Here is a 19,294-nt window from a genome sequence, read left to right as displayed (position 1 = left end):
TGTGAATTATACTTCCTTACTTATTTTCCCTTTATGATGTTGATTTTTTTTTCATTTTCTGATATAATTCATTATTTTCTGTCAGCCAATACATTGAGGTAGATATCACAAGTTAAAGGGAATAAAATATCTAGAATATAAAAAGTTGTGTCACAGTGGGATTCACTGACTCAACAAGTAAGTTTACAGAGAATGGGAGCATACTAATCTTGATAGCTTTTCTATGTTTCTGAAATCCACTCTCCCTAGACATATGCTTAATAATTAACATACCCACATCTATAAAGATGTGAATGATCCATATGTTGATTCAGGTTCTCGTTTGAACACTTGAATACAGGACCACGGCTAGTCAAATAATAAGGCTCATCTCAAAATCATACGTAGTAGGAAAGTTGTAGAGTTTGCTCCCAAATCTACATAAATGTTTTTTGTTTCTTAAATGGATTACAGGAATTGAAATAAAATTTACCCATCAGATCGAACTATGACACCTTATTGAATCTATATCATAACACTATCTGTCCATCTTAGCTTACTGTTATTCATGAAATTTAACACAAATGTACCCTGAATAGTTTGACTGACATATAGAAATAATAAGAAAGAATGGCACAGAAGCAGATAACAGCCCAGAAAGTGGAAAAGCAATATTCAGATACTGACTCAGAGAACATCTGAACCAATCCTTTTTACATGCACATGGAAAAATAATAACTAATTACTTGATCTGTGTTCAGAGTGGAAAGTTGGCAGTTTCCCTGGTCACAAGATTACAAAAATCAACTCTGACTGTAGCATAAATAACACTGGTGCATTAATAATATTAACTCAGCACCATTAGCAAACACTTGTATCAAGACTGTGATTAGTGCAGTATACACTGTTCAGCCATTAAAGAAAAAATTTATAAATTTTGTTTAAAAACACTCAGTTTTTTACTGAGAATATCTTGGACAACTTACATCTTGGGAAACTTTATTTGGACTTGTCCTTTGAAATGCACATGCCTCTATCTCTAACATCAGGCTAAAACATCTGTCACTGGGATGGGATGTAGAACAGCTTTATTGAACTCGAATTTTTAAGACAACTGAAATTTTTATTTTCTAATCTAAACTCAGAATAAGTGAAGATATTTTCTTCTAAAATTCTTCTAATGACAGCAGAACAGTAAGGAAAGAAGAGCTTAAGAACATAAAGGGTAAATATGAACTTTATGCTACCATTTCTCCTCAGAAGGACATAAGAGCAGAGGTAGCTATATATTTTGAAGCTCACATTTATGAGAGAATGTAAAGCAGGAGAAAATAGTGAGAGTGATTCCTGAATTCCTCTTTACCATGTGAAAGAATTACAGCTAGACTAGTTTAATTTAACATTCTATCTTTAAGAAATGCACCAATTTTCTTCTCTGGCAGGTGATTAAGATTATACTAGATTAAAGAAAATGTTACTTCGATCACAAGGCTAAGGAAAAGAATTATTACAAGACGAGACAGAACAGATCTAGGTGGTGACCCCAAATCCTCTCTGGAATACAAAATTCAGACCTTAATTATTTTATTTTGTGGTAAATGAGTTTTATCATCTACCATCACAGATTACTGACTCTGTATGAAATTTATTTGTCAATAACTGATTTCAGTTTCTTGCTAACATATGAAATGAAATATCCTGGGTTGCTATATACTCCTCTGTAATACAGAATAAAAAGTATAAAACATCTTTGATATGCGATGTTAGTTGTCTTGATGAGTCTCTACCTAGAGGGTGTAGATGATTGATTGACTTCTTGTAAGTTTATTACTAGTATTTGCAACATGGAGTTCTGCAAAATCACCAGGAGTACAACACACTTTGTACACTGACACCTGATGCTTTCAAGATGTGCAGCCTAATTAGACTGTCCTATTGGCATTTGCAATGAAAGCATTTGTGCCTTGTTTCAACAAAATCTGTAAAAAACATCTTTACTGATGTGGTGTTAACCACAATGGGATTGGGACCAATTCCTTACACAGACAACATGCTATAAGAAATACACAGCTTTCAAATATGTTTGTTGAGTCTCAGAAAAATATGAGTCTTAGAAAGGGCCAATAGCCCAGACACATTTACCTCTCTCTCATGCCGTCTGATCCCAGTAAGGATGCACTTGCCTCCATTTAGGCATCTGCCATGCTGGGGGAAGAATTTTATATAACACATGTATGTTCTTGTAGAAGTCAATGGGCTAGGAGAAGTACTGCAGAATAAGACTGCCTTAGTATTCTTTTAAGACCTACATCTGACTCAGATGGATGCAGATTCCTTCATTCATAGAAGTCGTGACAAAACTGCCATGCCACTGCCCATGGGTACTCAGCAGCTGGCATCCCTGAGATAATTTCTGAAAGTTGGTTGATTGAAGTAAGAATGCAATTTCTGCAATCGAGGAGCCATGAAACATTTGAAAAGACTGTTGACAAGCAAGAATGAAGAAATCACCATCATTTTGTTCTTTGTTCTTGTTCATCTTTCAAAGCTCCCCTTTTTCTTAAGAATAAAGAAATCTTTTCTCCTGACATTCAATAAAATCTCTTGTATGAAACCTAAAGCAACAAAAAATTAATACCTCTAAAAAGCTTTCATGAAAATGAAGACAATGGCAGATGTTCTGAAATAAAAAATACAGCTGGTTTGCTGTACACAAATACATAATTTTGTCTGTTCCACCTAAGCACTCATTTAAATATGCTGAGCTCTTTGGACCCCTATTTGATTTCTTCAGTGAAGTCTCTTAAGCTCTGCTTTGTTCAAAAAAAGGTGCTATAAAGTTCAGTATGGGGACTGGCCTATTGCTAGACAGACAGAATTTTCAGAACAAGCAAGCAAGGCTTCTTTTGAAGTTTCTACTTTTCAAGAATTGCAGAATCCAACAATGAAATTACACTGCATTAAATTATGAAAGAAATATATGACAGATCAAAACATTTAACATACTATTCTCCTACTGCTAATTTTAACAGAAGCATCCATATCACATGTGAGACATGTTTTCTAAAGAGCAGACAGCCTTCCCACTGCTGCTCATATCTGTCTAAAAATCTAATTTTCCATTTGTCATTTGACAAGATGCAGCTGTACTTTTCACTTCTACAATTTACAACTTCTTGAAGGTTAAACCAAAGGCAGTATAAAAAGTTATATTTCAATTAAGTATCAAGTAATAGTCTGCTCATTCAACTATTATGGTATTAAGGAGAGCCTTCAATTTGTCTGGATCTTCAGTGTGCAGCACTGCAGTGATGCAGACTCAAAGGCTCTTCATAAATTCAGATTTAGATAAGAACTGGGCTGATAAAAAAGGAGTCTTGCTCCATATTTTTAAGTATGTCTGTTTTCAAAGTACCAACTAGTTGTAATATTGAATACACACAGAAGTCTTTTCCAAGGGAGAGAAAACAAATAAAATGTGTTGATTTTCTGAAATATTTTGTCACACAGAACCTATTCAGGCACCCTGAAAGATCAGGTTCAGTGCTGGGAATGTCCTCAGCTATCGAGAAACCAGACACTCCACTCTTGATACCCGTAAGGGCAATAAATGGATACATTTTTATATTAGTAAAGTTGCACTGCAGTAAATGATGCCTTTCAAAACCCTTGGCTTAATTTGGCTTTTACCTTAAAGGTTATGCCCACCTTTTTATTGATATCATTTATATGAATAGTTCCACATAGTCAGCATAGCAGAGCTAAAATCCCAATAAACAAGGGTGGTGACCTTTCAGTACTTGTAAACAAAAGGCAAATTTTATAAAATATTCAATAAATTCTTTTACAATAGCACCTGTGTTCCAATCCCAAGAGGGAATTTGAGAGCAAGCAGATGGATGAGGTACTCATAACAAAATACAGTCCCATGAAAGAGATCAGTGCAGGCATGCCAACTGAGATTTTATTTACTGTTCACTCGGTGAGATGCACAGAGAAGAGGAAATTGAAAATACAGATGTGATGGGAATTATATATGAAAACATACAGTAAAATGCAATATGCAGTGTACTCAATTCCACTTCTGTGTATACTTTTACTGATGTATCAGCAATCTCAGCTTTCTTAAGACACCCTGACTATCAGAGATAGCTTATACGCTGGCTTCATCACCAGAGCTCCTCTTTGAAAGTGAGAACTGTTTCCTTTCCTCTTTCCATCAAAATAAGGTAGAATTAAGATGACATTTTCATTCTCTGTCATTCTAAGCCCTTCTACACTGAGAGAAATTATGAAATTTTCTCTCAAGTTTCCTTCTACATTTCCAGAACTTCACTGGGGACCTTCTGAACTAAAATAGGCATGGTTGCTTTTGGGAAGAATATCTACAGTCCTTTATCACAACCAGAATTATCAGGAAAAAGCAACCTTTTAAAGCACATTGTTTTAATGAAAACCTCTGCCTTTGCACTTCACTTTCTCCTCCAGATAGTTCTTATGTGGTGTCTTCTTGCTGGATAGTTCAGAAATTTTCAGACAATTGCAGGATTGTGAATCCTGCAGCCAGTGTCACTATAATGGGCCTCATCAAATTCTATATAAATCAGAGTTCATGTAAGAAAACGTTAACATTCTGTCCTCAGACTTTATCTATCTAAAAAGACGTACTTTATGCAAAGGAAAAAAGAAACATGAAACGTTTCATCTAATAAACATACCTCAGTCCATGCCTGCTCATCAATGCCTTTTTACAAAACAAGAGCAGTCAAAAAGGATTTTATGAGTAACCTTGTTCAAGACAAAAGAAGTCTGCAAACATCAATTTCAAATCATTAGAATAGCAACTGCAATTTGTTCTAATTTCCATATCGCAATTTAAAAAAATCATTTCATTTTCTTCTGAAACATTACGTGCAAACTCACTTTTAGAATTTAAACTTGAGAGAGTACATGTGTTCCTGGACTAAGTCCAGTAATTTTGATAAGACTTGCAACAGAAAACAAAAATTACATGAGTAATTTATGCTTTTGTTTTCCTCCAGATACTCCTTTGAAAATACTTTGACAAATAAGAATGCCTCTCCTATGTGAACATAAATTTGAAGTTGAAACCTTGTGAGAAAAGGAAAGGAAAGGAAAGGAAAGGAAAGGAAAGGAAAGGAAAGGAAAGGAAAGGAAAGGAAAGGAAAGGAAAGGAAAGGAAAGGAAAGGAAAGGAAAGGAAAGGAAAGGAAAGGAAAGGAAAGGAAAGGAAAGGAAAGGAAAGGAAAGGAAAGGAAAGGAAAGGAAAGGAAAGGAAAGGAAAGGAAAGGAAAGGAAAGGAAAGGAAAGGAAAGGAAAGGAAAGGAAAGGAAAGGAAAGGAAAGGAAAGAAAAGAAAAGAAAAGAAAAGAAAAGAAAAGAAAAGAAAAGAAAAGAAAAGAAAAGAAAAGAAAAGAAAAGAAAAGAAAAGAAAAGAAAAGAAAAACAAAAATGCTTTCACAACTCAAACTTGTCTTTGTCTGATAAGTCTTGCTGATAACACTCCATTAGCATTAACATAGCATAAAATGAAGTATATTTATGCTATCTGGGACTGGTAAACTCTCCTCAGTATTTTCATGAAGTATAACTGATCTCCCAGTTAGTAGCAGGGAGGCATTCAAGAAGGCAGAATATTAACAGAAGATTACAGCCAGTATAGCACTTTCATGCTTGGGCTGTTTCACTTAAATAAAGTACAAACGCTTTATTTCCACATTTCTTAGCACTCCTTAAACCCTGAACCATTTAAAAATATACAAACATAAATAAACAAATACATGGTTACATTTGATTTCTTACTGAAGAGCAAAAATAAAGGTAGTGTCATTGCAGCTGTAGTACAGATGTTTTTTTTTTTTCATACTATTTCACTAAATGCTGCACTGATACTCAAAATGTTTGAAAGCGTAGTGAACAAACAACTGAGTCTGAAAGCCCTCTCTATTTATCAAGTAGGCACATTCAGAATATCTGGATGGCTACCAGGTTTTTTTTTTAAAAAAAACAACAACAACACAATAATGCTATATTCACGAAATCACTGAAAATAATGATTATGAAATTACACATCATTACAAATTTACATTCTTCCTATGATTATTAAAAAGGCAAGAGTCTGGTGGAAATCACTGGGAGATAAATATTCAAAGACCACAATCACTTGTGTGCATTAGTAGAAGGATTTCCTACACTGTGTAGAACTAAATGAAACAGGGATCCCATGTTTAAAAAGTGCAAGACTTTGTACTGATAGGCCCGACAGAAAAGAACTTAGATTTAAATTCACATTAGGATGAACAGATTTAACTTTTGTGAATAGTAATGATGAGCAAGGACTGTGATATGCTTCCAAAATGAAAGTGCAGATTCTGCAAGAGCCCCATCATTTGGAAAACACATAGACATTGCATCAGACTTAAATCAGTTTGACAACGTATGGCATGACACGGTAATAGTAAGGCAGCACATGGAGACATCCAAAGGTGCAAGAGAGTTTCACATACTCTTTTGATTTTTTGTGACCTTTTAAAGCTTGAAATACAATGACATCAAGGTATTCACTAATAGCAAAAGACTGATTGAAAGTCTGCTTGGCCGACTGAGGCTGTCAGAAAAAAGGAACTGTGGTACCAGAAGTTACTCAAAATTGCTCATCTGAATGCAGTACATACAACACAACAGATACGCATCAACAAAGTGTGTATGAACAAATGCAGCTCTATGCTTCTGGCATATATAATGTTACACTTGGTAGCCCAGGCATGATCATTAGATATCTTGCAATGATTTCCTTCATTTCAACTTTAACTCTTTATTGGAAGATAAGTGGAAGCAAGAAAATCAAACACTATTTTAGCAAGTTCAGTCTAGAGAAGACAAGGCTTTGGGGAGATCTCATTATAGCCTTTAAATACTTAAAGGGAGATTTTAAACAGGAGGGAAATAAACTTTTTACATGGGTAGATAGGAATAGGACAAAGCGAAATAGTTTTAAACTAAAGGGGAGATTTAGATGAGGAGGAATTTTGTCACAGAGAGGGTGGTGAGATGCTAGTACAGGCTGCCCAGAGAGGCTGTGGATGCTCCATCTCTGAAGTGTTCAAGAGCAGGTTGGATGGGGCCCTAGGCATCCTGATTTAGTGCTTGATCTAGTTGTCGGCATCCCTGCCCATGGCAGGGGGCTGGAACTACTTGATCTTTGAAATCCCTTCCAACCCAAGCCATTCTATGATTGTATGAAGTGTAAATGATCTCCTGTTGAAGGAAAAAATATTTTTACTCTTACTGAGCTAGTATATCAGTATTTATTGCTAGGTAATGTTACCAAAAAACAAACAAACAAACAAAAACACCCAAACCTTAATGCTGCTTTGTCATAATTTCAAGTAATACTTGTAATTGCTATATTATATTTTGGACAATTTTCTGGTGCATTCCTCTTTCTTTCAAACTTACTTCTCAGTATTTAAGGATTAACCTTATAAATTTGCCAGTGAAAGAATGCATTTTATGAACATGAATTAAAGTGTTTAGAGGTCTTTAAGCCACCGAGGTAAGGCAGCTTTAATTTCTTTTAGGATTCTAACATTCACAATGAGGTGCAACTCAAGGTTGAATGGGGACAGTTTCTTGCCAGGGGAATTAATGACCATCCAATTTATGCAACAGTGACGACTTCTGGCTGGTGATTTGGTAGAAGAGAGATTGCTTTTTGCTTTGTGCTGTTCCTTGTTCTTAAAAGCTTTGCAATACTAACAGCATTACACTTTCAGCTAAGGTTTGGGGCAAAACATATCTCAGTTACGTATCATATAAACCTCTGTTAAAAAACTCCCAGTGCATCTGCTCCTTACTTGAAAATATGGCTTTCAGCCTGCAGAACAGGGCAGAAGCTTTTCCTAGGAGTATAAGTTTACAAGGAAAAGAAAAACTATATTTTTTCACATAAACTTGTACATTGTTTTCTGATAAAAAAATTCTTTTGATTTATATTGATTAAACACAGAAAAATCTAATGACAAGGAGTCTGAGTAGAGATGAAAAGCTGAGTGGGGCCCTGTCCCACAGTAGATTAGGAATCAAATGATAACAAAAGAAAACCCTTTATTATCCCTGTTACTCCAAGCACTGAGGCAGATTTAACCTACCTTCACCCTGTATTAAACAGAATTTATTTCCTTTTCTGTTCTCTCCTGGTTACACTCATGGTTGCCCTGAAAAAGGCTAAGCCAGCTTTGACACACGATCTACAAGTATGAGCAAGATGAATATTACCAGTATCAGAGGGACTCCTGAACCACCACAGACTTTGAATGAAGGATCTATACATCAAAGTTAAAAGGAGTTAATCAATGCTGACTTTCCTCCAATGGCAGAAAATGTCCATCAAAAGTCCCCAAGGTCATGGGTGATTTTACAGAAGCCTTTCAGACTGAAGAAAAATCTCCCCAAAAGCAGTGCTCTGGCAGATCACAGATGAGCTCATGACATATATTCCCTCTGCTAATAATACATGTAGCCACTTTACTCCTATTACTTTTATTTATACTGTATAAATAACTAAGAAATATGCTGTAGGAAAAAATTCTGTAATCAAAAAAGAAGAAAGAATATCTGCAATTGTTCTTTTTTTCCCATTTTTACATTATCTCCTATATGATATCATAGCTTTTAAAATATCATAACTTTTAAATTCTATTGACACATTTTAGATTTCTATTCAAATAATACTTTTATTTTCTCGAATATGGAAGATCGTCATATACCATTAATGACTGGCAACAGGGTAAAATGAGCTTCACAGCATGACATTGCAACTAAAATTACTCTCTTCAGATAAGTGAATTACACAGTCTTTTAAAATACAGGGGAAAAAAACTCTATTTATAGAATTTCTGTAAGTGTAGTAAAGCTGTATAAACATCAGCTGTTATTTTGCAAGTATCGGCATGTATTTAAGAGCTGATAAAGAAAGTGTCACAGAAATACTGGAACTTGAATCTACAGGGATTAATGGAAAAGCATTATTTTTGTGAGGCATGTGGTATTCATAAATCAGCCGTGCTATTTCTGTCTGCTCTTAGCAGTTCTAAAAATCAACAAGAAGTCAGTCTGCATATAAGACATTTCAACATAATTTGATTGTAGTCTAAGAACTAACATTACTATAAAGCTCTACAAAATGGGTGAAAGACGTGAATGATCTTTCACGTACTCAAGACTCCAAATAGTGGAAAAACAATGTTATCTGGCCTTATCTCCTCCCCCCCCCCCCCCCCCCCCCCCCCTAAAAAAAACAATGAAGTCTTCAAACACATAACTTTCATTCATTGTCTCACTGGACATGTTATTTAAAGACAGAAAGATATATATTTACGGTATTAAAGACTTAAACTAGTATTTTTTTTTTTTCACTATTTCACTTTTTGAAATAATTTAGGAGACCTTAAGTAAACCCATAAAGTAATTCAATTAATTTCCTGAAAAGGACCCTTCTGTCCTCCCTACAGTATACCACACCCTTGGTAATTCTCATGGGGTGCATGGTGCTACAACTGAGTTGAGGGCACTCAGTGAGAAATCATTTCCTTTCTACACCCAAAACACAGGTAAGTGAAACATGCAGAAGAAATCCGCCAAAAATGCATATGAAATTATGTCAATTTAAACAACATTTCAGCATTTTAGTCTCTCTACTCAGTGTAATAGATCTCTTACTGGCTATGTTTTCAGAGGCAACTGCATTACAAAATAAATACAAAATGAAAAACTAGGCTGGGAAGAGACAGGCTTATGCACAATCTGAAGCAGCTTCCTAAAAACAAAATCTTGAGAATGTGAACAGAACCCTCTGCCCTGCATTAGCAGCTGAAGTTATTCACACATTCACTTGTACAGATGAGCTGTGGCCTGCCGTAGAATAATCCAGTCAACCAGATCATGCAATTAACTCTTCAAGAGCAGTATAAATCCCATTTTGTACGTAAGTTTTAGTTTCCTTTCTACAGAAGACAGAGAAGGAAAGGAATATGAACCTCACCTCAATATAATGCCAAGGTCCATATCCAGGTACTCACTGACCCTCTTAAGAACTGGAAAGTAGTCCAGCGCTCCATAATTCACGGTGCCTGAAAGACTCTTCCAGGGCTGTATGTCTTCTGCTTTCAAACAATGGGTAAAGTCTGCTGGGATGACACCACAACCTTGTATAAAATTTCAGACTCTCAAGTCGGTGTTGAATACATTTATAGTTGACATTGCTTCTCATAAAAAGCACTTGTAAATGGAAGTCCTAGTTGTTCTGAAATAGCTTGTTTTGAACTACTAACATATACTTCTTAAGCCTGTCAGGTTTCCATACATTGTGACGGAAGAAGGAAAACTAAATATTCATAAGAGAGTCATTTGATATTATTCTAAAAAAAAATCCACCTACAGTCCAGCACTGACTACTATAGGAGCACATTATCAATTAGAATATTCTGTTTCTTCTCAATTTCAAACTTAAAATATTTCTTGGGAATTTCTATTAAGAAAGAATGAATAGTTTTCTATTTGTGACTGGATTTCCTAAAATTTAAGTAGTAGTGTCATGAGTTTAGCAGGAATAGAGTTCATTCTCTTCAGAGTAGCTGTATATTGCTATGAAAATAGTGTTGATAATGTTGTATTTTTGGTTGATTGGTGCTTACACAGAGACAAGGACTTGTTTGCTTCTCACATTGCCCTGCCATTGATCAGGCTGGGGGTGAGCAAGAAATTTGTAGGGAACACAGACGGGAGAGCTGACCCAAACAAACCAAAGAGGTATCATATATACCATACAGTGTCATGCTCATCAGTAAAAGGTAGGGAGAGAGAATGATGAAGGAGAATGTTTGGAGTGATGGTGTTTGTCTTCCCAACTAGCCATTATGCACGATGAGCCCCGCTCATTATTGGCTGAACATCTGCCTGCTTATGGGAAGTAACAAATGTATTCCTTGTTTTGCTTTGCATGCAAACTTTCTGGTAAGCTGTCTTTATCTCAGCCCACAAATTTTCTCATTTTTACTTTTTTGATTCTCTCCCCCATTCCACTGTAGGAAAAGTGAGTGGCTGTGTGATGGTGAACTGTCTGTTGGGGTGAAACTGCCACAATTAGCCAAAGACATAACTATACGTAAGTCACAGTATCTCCAATGTTCAAATTAAGATCAGGGTATCACAGCTTTCCCGTGAACACTACTGTGCACTTACATCTTTTTTGGAAAGTAATACTAAAGAAGATGCTAGCCTATGGGTGCATAAAATAAAAAATATATCAGAGTACTTTTCTTTCCAGGTGAGATTAATTAAAAAAACATGTACATAAGAAGCAAAGCATTTCTTGACAGTTGTTCCTGGAACTGGAAAAGCTTTACAGTAGCTTTTTCAAGAAGAAAAATGGAAGAAGAAGAAAAAGGAAAAGGAAAAACTGACACTGAACGTTTTTTTAACACACATATTGATTCAAATGGGAAGGGAGGGGAGGTTCAACAGTTTTTTTCCTTAGCATACCTTACAGATTCTCTCCTTTTCCTTGTATTTTCTTTGCTCACTGGGTAGAGTATGAATGATGAACTGAATAATTAGGCTACGGTCTAAAAAGGCAAGAAAATCTCCACTTGTGCTACTGCAAGAATAGGTACCAACTCACTCTTAATGGAGGCCAACATTGTTCTTCCAGTCACTTCCACAACTGGCTGTTTCTTTCTGGCCACTATGTTAATTCATTTGTTCACATGTTACTAATTAACTGGATATCATACTCCATTATTTTCTCTTTTGCACTTATTTATTTTGTTTGTGATTTGCTTTTCAGATGCTCAGCAGTATTTAGTGCTCATTTTGGGAATCTGTTTCGCCCTTTCTGACATCTTCTGCTCACATTTCTTTTTTCTGCCTTTTAATTTCCATTTCAAAAAGTGGCCCACAAAGAATAAACAAAAGACCTCAAAACAGGATATATGTTATATTTTATAATATGTATCCATTTTATAGAAAGATTATTTTTGTAAAAAATTAAAAATAGATTATAAATGCTGAGATAACCAAATTACATAATGCTACTGTCGCATCTTTAGATCTCCTATCCACCCCACCTTAACTCACACTCACAAGTAAAATTAGTGTCATCTGTTACTTTTTGTCTGAGAAGTGCCTGATGATTATATTTAGTGCTATAGAAATGATAAAAAAAAATTAAAAAGATAGGATACGTGCCTAGAAAACCTTACAGTGAGGAACAGAAAGGAATGGAAATGTAAGCCAAATGCAGGAAGAAAAGAAAAAACAAGCATGAAGCACCCAGGGAAAACATGAGATACATTTCAGTGGCAGCTGAGAAGTACTGATAGTACTTTGAAATGAGAACAAATGGAGGAGTAAACAAGGCTAAACTGGAAGTCTGCTCTGGAAGAGAGAGAGAAGGAAGTAGATTTTGAAGGAAGACACTGAGGATGTTCTAAGTGCTTTATGAGTTTGGGCTATGAAGTTTAAAGAGGATTTTCTACAATAACATAACTCCCAGATGGGCCAATTTTCTAAACCCATGAAGGACATTCCTGTCAGTTTGACTGTGTTGGTCTCGATAAAAGCTTTTTTCATCAAAGTCTCCCCAACTTTATTTCTCCTCCACCCCTTGCCATAAACCACGACCACTAAAAAAGTGCTATGAATATTTCAAAGAACTAAATGGGATGGATGGATTAATATTTTAATTCAAGTTATGCTTGCCTTTTATCGAGATGTAACTTTGAACATAATAAATTCTGTTTAAAGAACCAAAGCCTTTCATATTCTATATTTTGCATCCTTTTAAATTATTTATTTTAAGCTCTCTCTAAACACTGGAATGTTTATGGACATAGCCAGTGGTATACCAAAAGCAAAGAACAAAACTAAGATTGTATCCAGCCTACTCTTCTGATAAATTTTCAGTATAAAACAATGAAGAAATCTGTTTTTCATTGCCCACTATAAACATCTGTGCCATGACTTTCTTTACTTCAATTGACTGATCCATTAGAAGAGCTCTGTACAGTATTCGCCAGAAAAAAAATGTTATGAAATATTTTCCAAGACTGTCTGCAAGCAACAGCTGAATTATAGCAGTCTAGACAGTGAATGCTATTGGGAGCATTCACAAGACTGGAATTCAACAGGACTGAGAGATACATTCATCTCCTTCTGCAACATGGTCACATTTATTTCTAGGAACACATTGATAATAAAGTGCAGGCGTGTCATCATATAAATACAAAGCCAACTGAAAAAGGCTAGCGGCCAACAAAGGCTTTGCACTTCACATCAATTTGGACAAACAGCTAAAATTTCCTAAACTTCATGGAAGGCAAAATTGAACTATGGGGCATGAATCTTGGATTTGTTCCACAGAAAGTTTGTACTTCTGATAGTAACCTCCAGTGAATTTCTCAACAGCTTCTCTCAGGCCTCATAATTTATTGTGCTCCTAGAATAAGAAGTTTCCATATATGGGCCAACAATGGGCACTTCTGAGCACATAAGCATGTGTTGCAATATGCCCCAGTTATTCAAAACTGTATGACAGAAGAGAGCTTATGATATTTCAGGCTGTCATACAAGATACTACCACAGCAGGTAGGTTCTGCAGTGGTAGAAAAAGTAGGCATCTCACACTACAGAAATTCAGATGACTTTAGAAATCAGTAAGACCTTAAGATCCTCATTTTCTTTTGCTGAAATTTGTTATTTAGAAGCAGTACATTTTCCCATTAGGCTTTATTCACACTGATCGTAAATTTCAGTGTCATCCTTTTAAATGCAAAGTGGAAATGTAACCATTACATCTTCTGTTATTGTGAAATACTTTGAAATTGGACTATTCATGGAGTACTGAACTGACTATTCCTCCCACTAGCGCTCTTAATCATAAACTACTGTCTGTAGTTTTGTCGTTTGAAGGTCAGACTACAAAAAATACAGTTATGTTCTCATGGCTCCCCATTCTGTTACAGTCCTTCCTGTACTAATCAGCTATTTACTTAGCTGCTGAATACTGAATACTGAAAGGTCATTTAGAATTAGCTACATACTTGGAAGTAGTTCCTCAGTTTATGCTAAATTGGTATGATCTCAGTCACTTCCAGACTCCTACCAGTCCTGCTTTCTCTTCCTTAAAGGGCCCGATGCAAAGAACCCTTCCACACTCTTTGCTAAGGATTACTGTGTGAGCATCATTTAGACCCGTAAGAAAGGATAGTACCAAGGCTTGGCTAAAACATCAGTTGGTCACAGCTGTTATGTGTTTATTTCAAACAACTTTAATTAAATAATTAATATTGTTTACTACTTCCATACAAATCTTTCTCACCATATTTAAGATAAACACAGGTTACATTAACTTCACTTACAGCCAGTTGAAAATAAGCTAGTAATAATTGCATAAGCAAGTGCTCTGACAGAGGAAGGAAGCTTGAGATGTGTAAGGTCTAACACTAGGTTATCGGGTTTATCTTAAAGTAACTGTAAGGCTATGTTTAAAAATGTTAAAAAAAAATATCTACAGAGCATTTTAGTATTTCTTGTGCTTTGTTAATTTAGAGTAAATGAATGAATACAATAAATTTCTACTATAATTGGAATGCAGCCCTCTCATTCATATTTCAGACATAGCACATGAAAATATCAGGTACGCTGGGAAAACCTTGAATTCTTACGCGTACTATGACTATTTTCTCCACATTCATCAGAAACCTGTCCTGCATATTCTGAACATACATGAAAGACAAGTCCTTAATGTCAATGAGAATGTACTTTAAAGTTGATTGTGCAAATGAAAGTGATTAGAATCCACAGGAAAGAGTCTGAGGGGTTGCAGTCAGTTACAAACTAACACTGCAACAATTGCAAAATAGGAAATCACATCTTTGTCTTTTTAAAAAAAACTGAAGGAGTCAGATGTATATAAAGAAAAGAAGAACTTAGTTTGTGAAGAAAAGCTAAGTCTAAAAATAGTAAAGGACTTGAAAAGACAAGGAAATCATTAGATCTCCTTCACGGAGCAGGCTGGGCAGATGTTCAGGAAGGTCTGGGTCCTGACTCCATGCAGGCAGTGGCTCAGGTTGTTACCGAAGTTTCAAGCAAAGCTGTATTTCCATGCTTCTTTGATGTCACAAATTCGAAGCAGAAATACGTCTTTAAATTATAAGTTTTTAACGAGAATTGCATTTTGGTTGGGGGGGGGGGAAAGAAAGGGAACTTAGTCAGAAACTAGTATAAAAGATAATACAAACAGTAACTTCGGCTAAAAGAAGTAATAAACTTTGACCCACACATGTAAGCTTTTTTTTTTTTTTTTTGTATTACAATTTTATCTGTGGTGTTTTCTAAAAGAACAAATTTTCCCTGTGTAGTTTGACTTGAAAAAAACAGGACAAATAAAATTTTATAGAGCAAATAACTATTTGTGAATTCACGCACACACACACAAAAATAGCAAATGAACTGTTTTGCCTGAGAAACTCACTAAGAAACCTCACAGCCAAAATTGACACACTACCAATGACAAAACAATGCTAAAACATTTGCTGTGAAATCCACTGTAAACGAACCATACCGAAGATATTATGAATGCTTGCCCATCTCTTACTCCAAAAAGACTGTAATTCAGGACATATGGGGAAATTGCTTGTGCTGTGTGTGCTAAAGAGCTTTTTCAGTGCTATTCAAACTACTCTTTATGTTCATCGTTCTATATCTTTGAGTCAGTTGAATAGGGACTTGCTGGAGAAAACATTTCCACAATTAATTTCTTGTTTGTTTGGCTATAATAGCATGTCATGAAACACTCACTGAACATAATTATCTCCTTTACACTACTCATCCAAGCCTTTTTGGATGAAAACACTGACTTGCCAGATGGTGAGAAACAGCATGATATCTCACCAACTGGGAAATGTGAGCTCAGGTTCACAGGGCATGGGACAGCAATGGCTGTGTATGATGGAAACGATACAGGAAACCCTCATGGGCAGGGAGTGAAGACTGTCAGTTAGACGGCTTTAGCTAAGCAAGACACACCATTCTTGCCTCTGTCATGGAGAACATGAGGACTGCAGTCAAGCAGGAGGAAAAAGCAAAGGCATTCAGTAAAAGGGAGGGTCACATCAGGCTGTAGTCGTCTCACTTAGGTGGTCAGGAGACTGTCACAGGTTGCTTATTCTTCTCTTTTCCCCACTCATTCTTCTATGTCTCTGTTCCCCTCTCTGACCTCTCCTCGGTCAGCCCCCTGGTGTATCTATGGACGACCAAGAAAAGAATCACTGCGTGAAGAACTGTTTACCTAGACGTACGCAACAGAAATGGAAAGGCAAGAAAAATCTCTGCTAGCATAAGCTGGCAGACATCAACAGAAAATACTGCACTGCATACTTGTTCATTTTAAATTATACATTATGCTTTTTAAACAAAGAAAAAAACAAAATACTTTTGTGAGTTATTTGGTTGTTCTGTCTTGTGGTATAACCTGGCAGGCAGCTTAGAACCGCATAGCCATTTGCATATTTTCACACAGTGAGATGGAGGACAGAATCAGAAAAAAATAAAACACGAGGGCAGAGATAAAGAGAGTTTAACAGCACAGAAAAAGAAGGAAAAATAATAATATTAAGAATAACATAATATACAAAACAAGTGATGCACAATGCAATTGCACATCACCTGTCAACCAATGCCAAGGCAGTCCCCCTAGCAGCAGGCTCCCTCTCTGGAAAGCTGCCCCTAAATTGTTCAGCATGATGTCTCATGGAATGGGATAAATCTTCGGCCAGCTTGGGTCAGCTGTCCTTCAGTCCTCTCCCAGCTCTCTGCACCCTCTCAGCCCCCTTACTGCCAGGATGGTACTGAAACTGAAATGTCCCTGGCTCTCTGTAGCACTGCTCAGCAACAAAGAAAACATCGGTATATAACCAACATTATTCTCATCATAAATCCAAAACCATACCATCTACTAGGAAGAGCATTAACTCGACCCAGGATATCCTGACACCTCATAACTGAGGTTCTGTGCATTGCTTAAGGGAAGGCAGCCTTAATGCAGAGTGGAAAAATGTTTTAACTGAAAATCATTATGTTTGTCCTGCAAAATTAAACTCCAGCCTAAAGAAAGCTTAAGATGTCTTATCCAAATTCTAAAGCCAGAAATTAGAGAAATTATATTGGTAGAGCTAGTAAGATTGAAGACTTCCCTGAAAATCCTTCAACTGATACTAGGAGTTACTATATGGTTGGTTATTTTTTGACATAGGTAGGATTAAAAGTGCATCTTCAAGAGAGGTAAAACGAAGTTGTCAGGGAGCAGCAAGGGATGGCTCCTTCCAAAGCGTAGGTGAGCAGGAAGCCAATGAAGCCTGCACCGCCACACTCCTGGTGTGGGCACTCAGGGCCAGCAGGAATTCTCAGGGAACTGGTGAACTCTGAAATAGGAAAGCCAGCATAAGACCTACATATGCTGCCTCATTTAGACATAACTTTAATCACAGATGGGAAACAGCAAGCATATTGTTCTAAGTCATTGTTAAAAAATATGTTCAGAAAAACATGTAGTGCAATGAGTTGCCAGAATTCTGAGCCTTAATCCATTGTCCCCTACCAGTTATTGAAGTCTGGGTCTGCAATATACTCTACACAGAAGCACCTATGCATCCTTGCCGATGGACTCACTGCTTAATGGGCAGCATAATGGTGGGGCAACCATCATAAATCTTGATCAAACAATGGCTTCAGTTTGTCTGTGAAGGGTCTATCATCATCATAACAATAATAATAATAATTAAAATAGCACGGTTTGGAGCAAAGCTGATCTTCATTTTATCTACTACTGAGCTCTACAACTCTTGGTAGAGAATTAAATCTTGCTGTTAGACAGCAGTATTTTGTCTATTTTCTAGAAAGCAACACCATTTAACTCACTTCCACATTTTTTTTTATCTTTTTTAATCTTTTTCTACTATTTTGTATTCTATCACTGAAAATGGTTTCTCTCCAGCAAACCTGTGCTGAAGAAGAATGTAAATTCTGCAGTAGCACTAGCAGCAAGTAAATTAAATCATGGAAATTTTTATGAATTAAATATGAAACTGGCTAATGCAATCAGTTCTCTACTATGTACATTATTTATTTTATTAAATTAATTTGACACTAGTTCAGCTTCCAGGGTGCTAAGGTTTTCATATCAAAGATACAGCAGGGCACTGTAATAGAAATGGAAGAGAAGTGAATAGCTTTGGAGCTAAGCAGAGTGCATTTTGGGATATGGGAAAGGACAATGTTTGGGACTTGGTGTACATACATTTTGGACATTTTGGCTACTGTGATAAACAAGATAATAACACAGTGCTGACAATCTGTGAGCATTAGGCTACTAAACTGATGCCTCTGAGGAGAGGAATAGTATTTCACACTTCTTCATGTCATGATTTTAGTCTTTCTCTGAAAAAAGACATGACATGGTTACATAGCATTCCCATTTTGAAATCTCTTTGATGGCTTATCTCCAAGGGACATGTAGCAGGTGACTATTCAACAAACATGAAGGCTTCCAACCCATAAGGCAAGTCCAACCTTTGGGCTTGCCTGGCTGCCCTGAGTGAAGATGAATTATTTTGGGCTGCATATACACAGGTGGTTCCAACAGTAATGCCTCCTATTTATTTCCATGGAAACTACAACAGATACAAAGAGCACAATAACGCCGTTTGACAGAGCAAGTTCTCAGCTACAAAATACTATTTTTCAGCACATTCACTACCATTAGCTATGCTTTTTTTTTTGCTACCAATGAACAAGAGCCTGCATGCCATGCTCATAAAAATCCATACCAGTAGAGGTGACCCACTGTCACTGTTGCCACTGCTGAAATGAATCACCACCTCACTGTGCACACATCCACTATTTGATCTCTATAAACATTCAGCAAATGTCAAGAGATGAAAACAAGCACAATTTTTTTCCTCATGGAGGAATTCAATGACAAGCACTTGCTTCATACACTCTTCCATGTCAGACACCATTCTGGAATGGAATATTGGTGGGAAGCCTCTACTGCCATTAACATCAACATCTGCCTTTGACACTGTGAGCCAATATGATAAAATAGGAGGCACTACTTTCAAAGCAGCTCTCATTATATATATGTATTATAGTTAATGCATACAAAATAACAACAAAAAAAAAAAATATTTTTTATTAAATTGCATACAAAAGACAGCAATTAAAACATAAAACTAGTGG

At 36.2% G+C, this 19,294-nt stretch overlaps 1 protein-coding gene across 11 annotated transcripts in view; it reads right to left on the bottom strand.

Annotated features, from left to right (window-relative positions):
• IMMP2L (inner mitochondrial membrane peptidase subunit 2) overlaps positions 1 to 19,294 on the bottom strand; it is a 449,807-nt gene that overhangs the window by 52,216 nt on the left and 378,297 nt on the right. Inside the window, exon 6 of one of the 11 annotated variants that reach the window (XR_005856524.2) lies at positions 10,041 to 10,185. The exons of 9 other annotated variants lie outside the window; for them this stretch is intronic. Coding sequence is in view for 1 of the 2 variants with exons in the window: in XM_040693037.2 (XP_040548971.1) it covers positions 16,242 to 16,301 (60 nt within the window). In the remaining variant the exon portion in view is untranslated. Of the gene's footprint in view, positions 1 to 10,040; positions 10,186 to 14,411; positions 16,302 to 19,294 lie in introns of those variants that run through there. One more of the 11 variants, XM_040693037.2, reaches the window with a different exon arrangement.

This window comes from Gallus gallus, chromosome 1, assembly GCF_016699485.2.
Source record: "Gallus gallus isolate bGalGal1 chromosome 1, bGalGal1.mat.broiler.GRCg7b, whole genome shotgun sequence".
Classification (NCBI taxonomy): Eukaryota; Metazoa; Chordata; class Aves; order Galliformes; family Phasianidae; genus Gallus; species Gallus gallus.
This window is presented reverse-complemented; position numbering and strand designations above follow the sequence as displayed.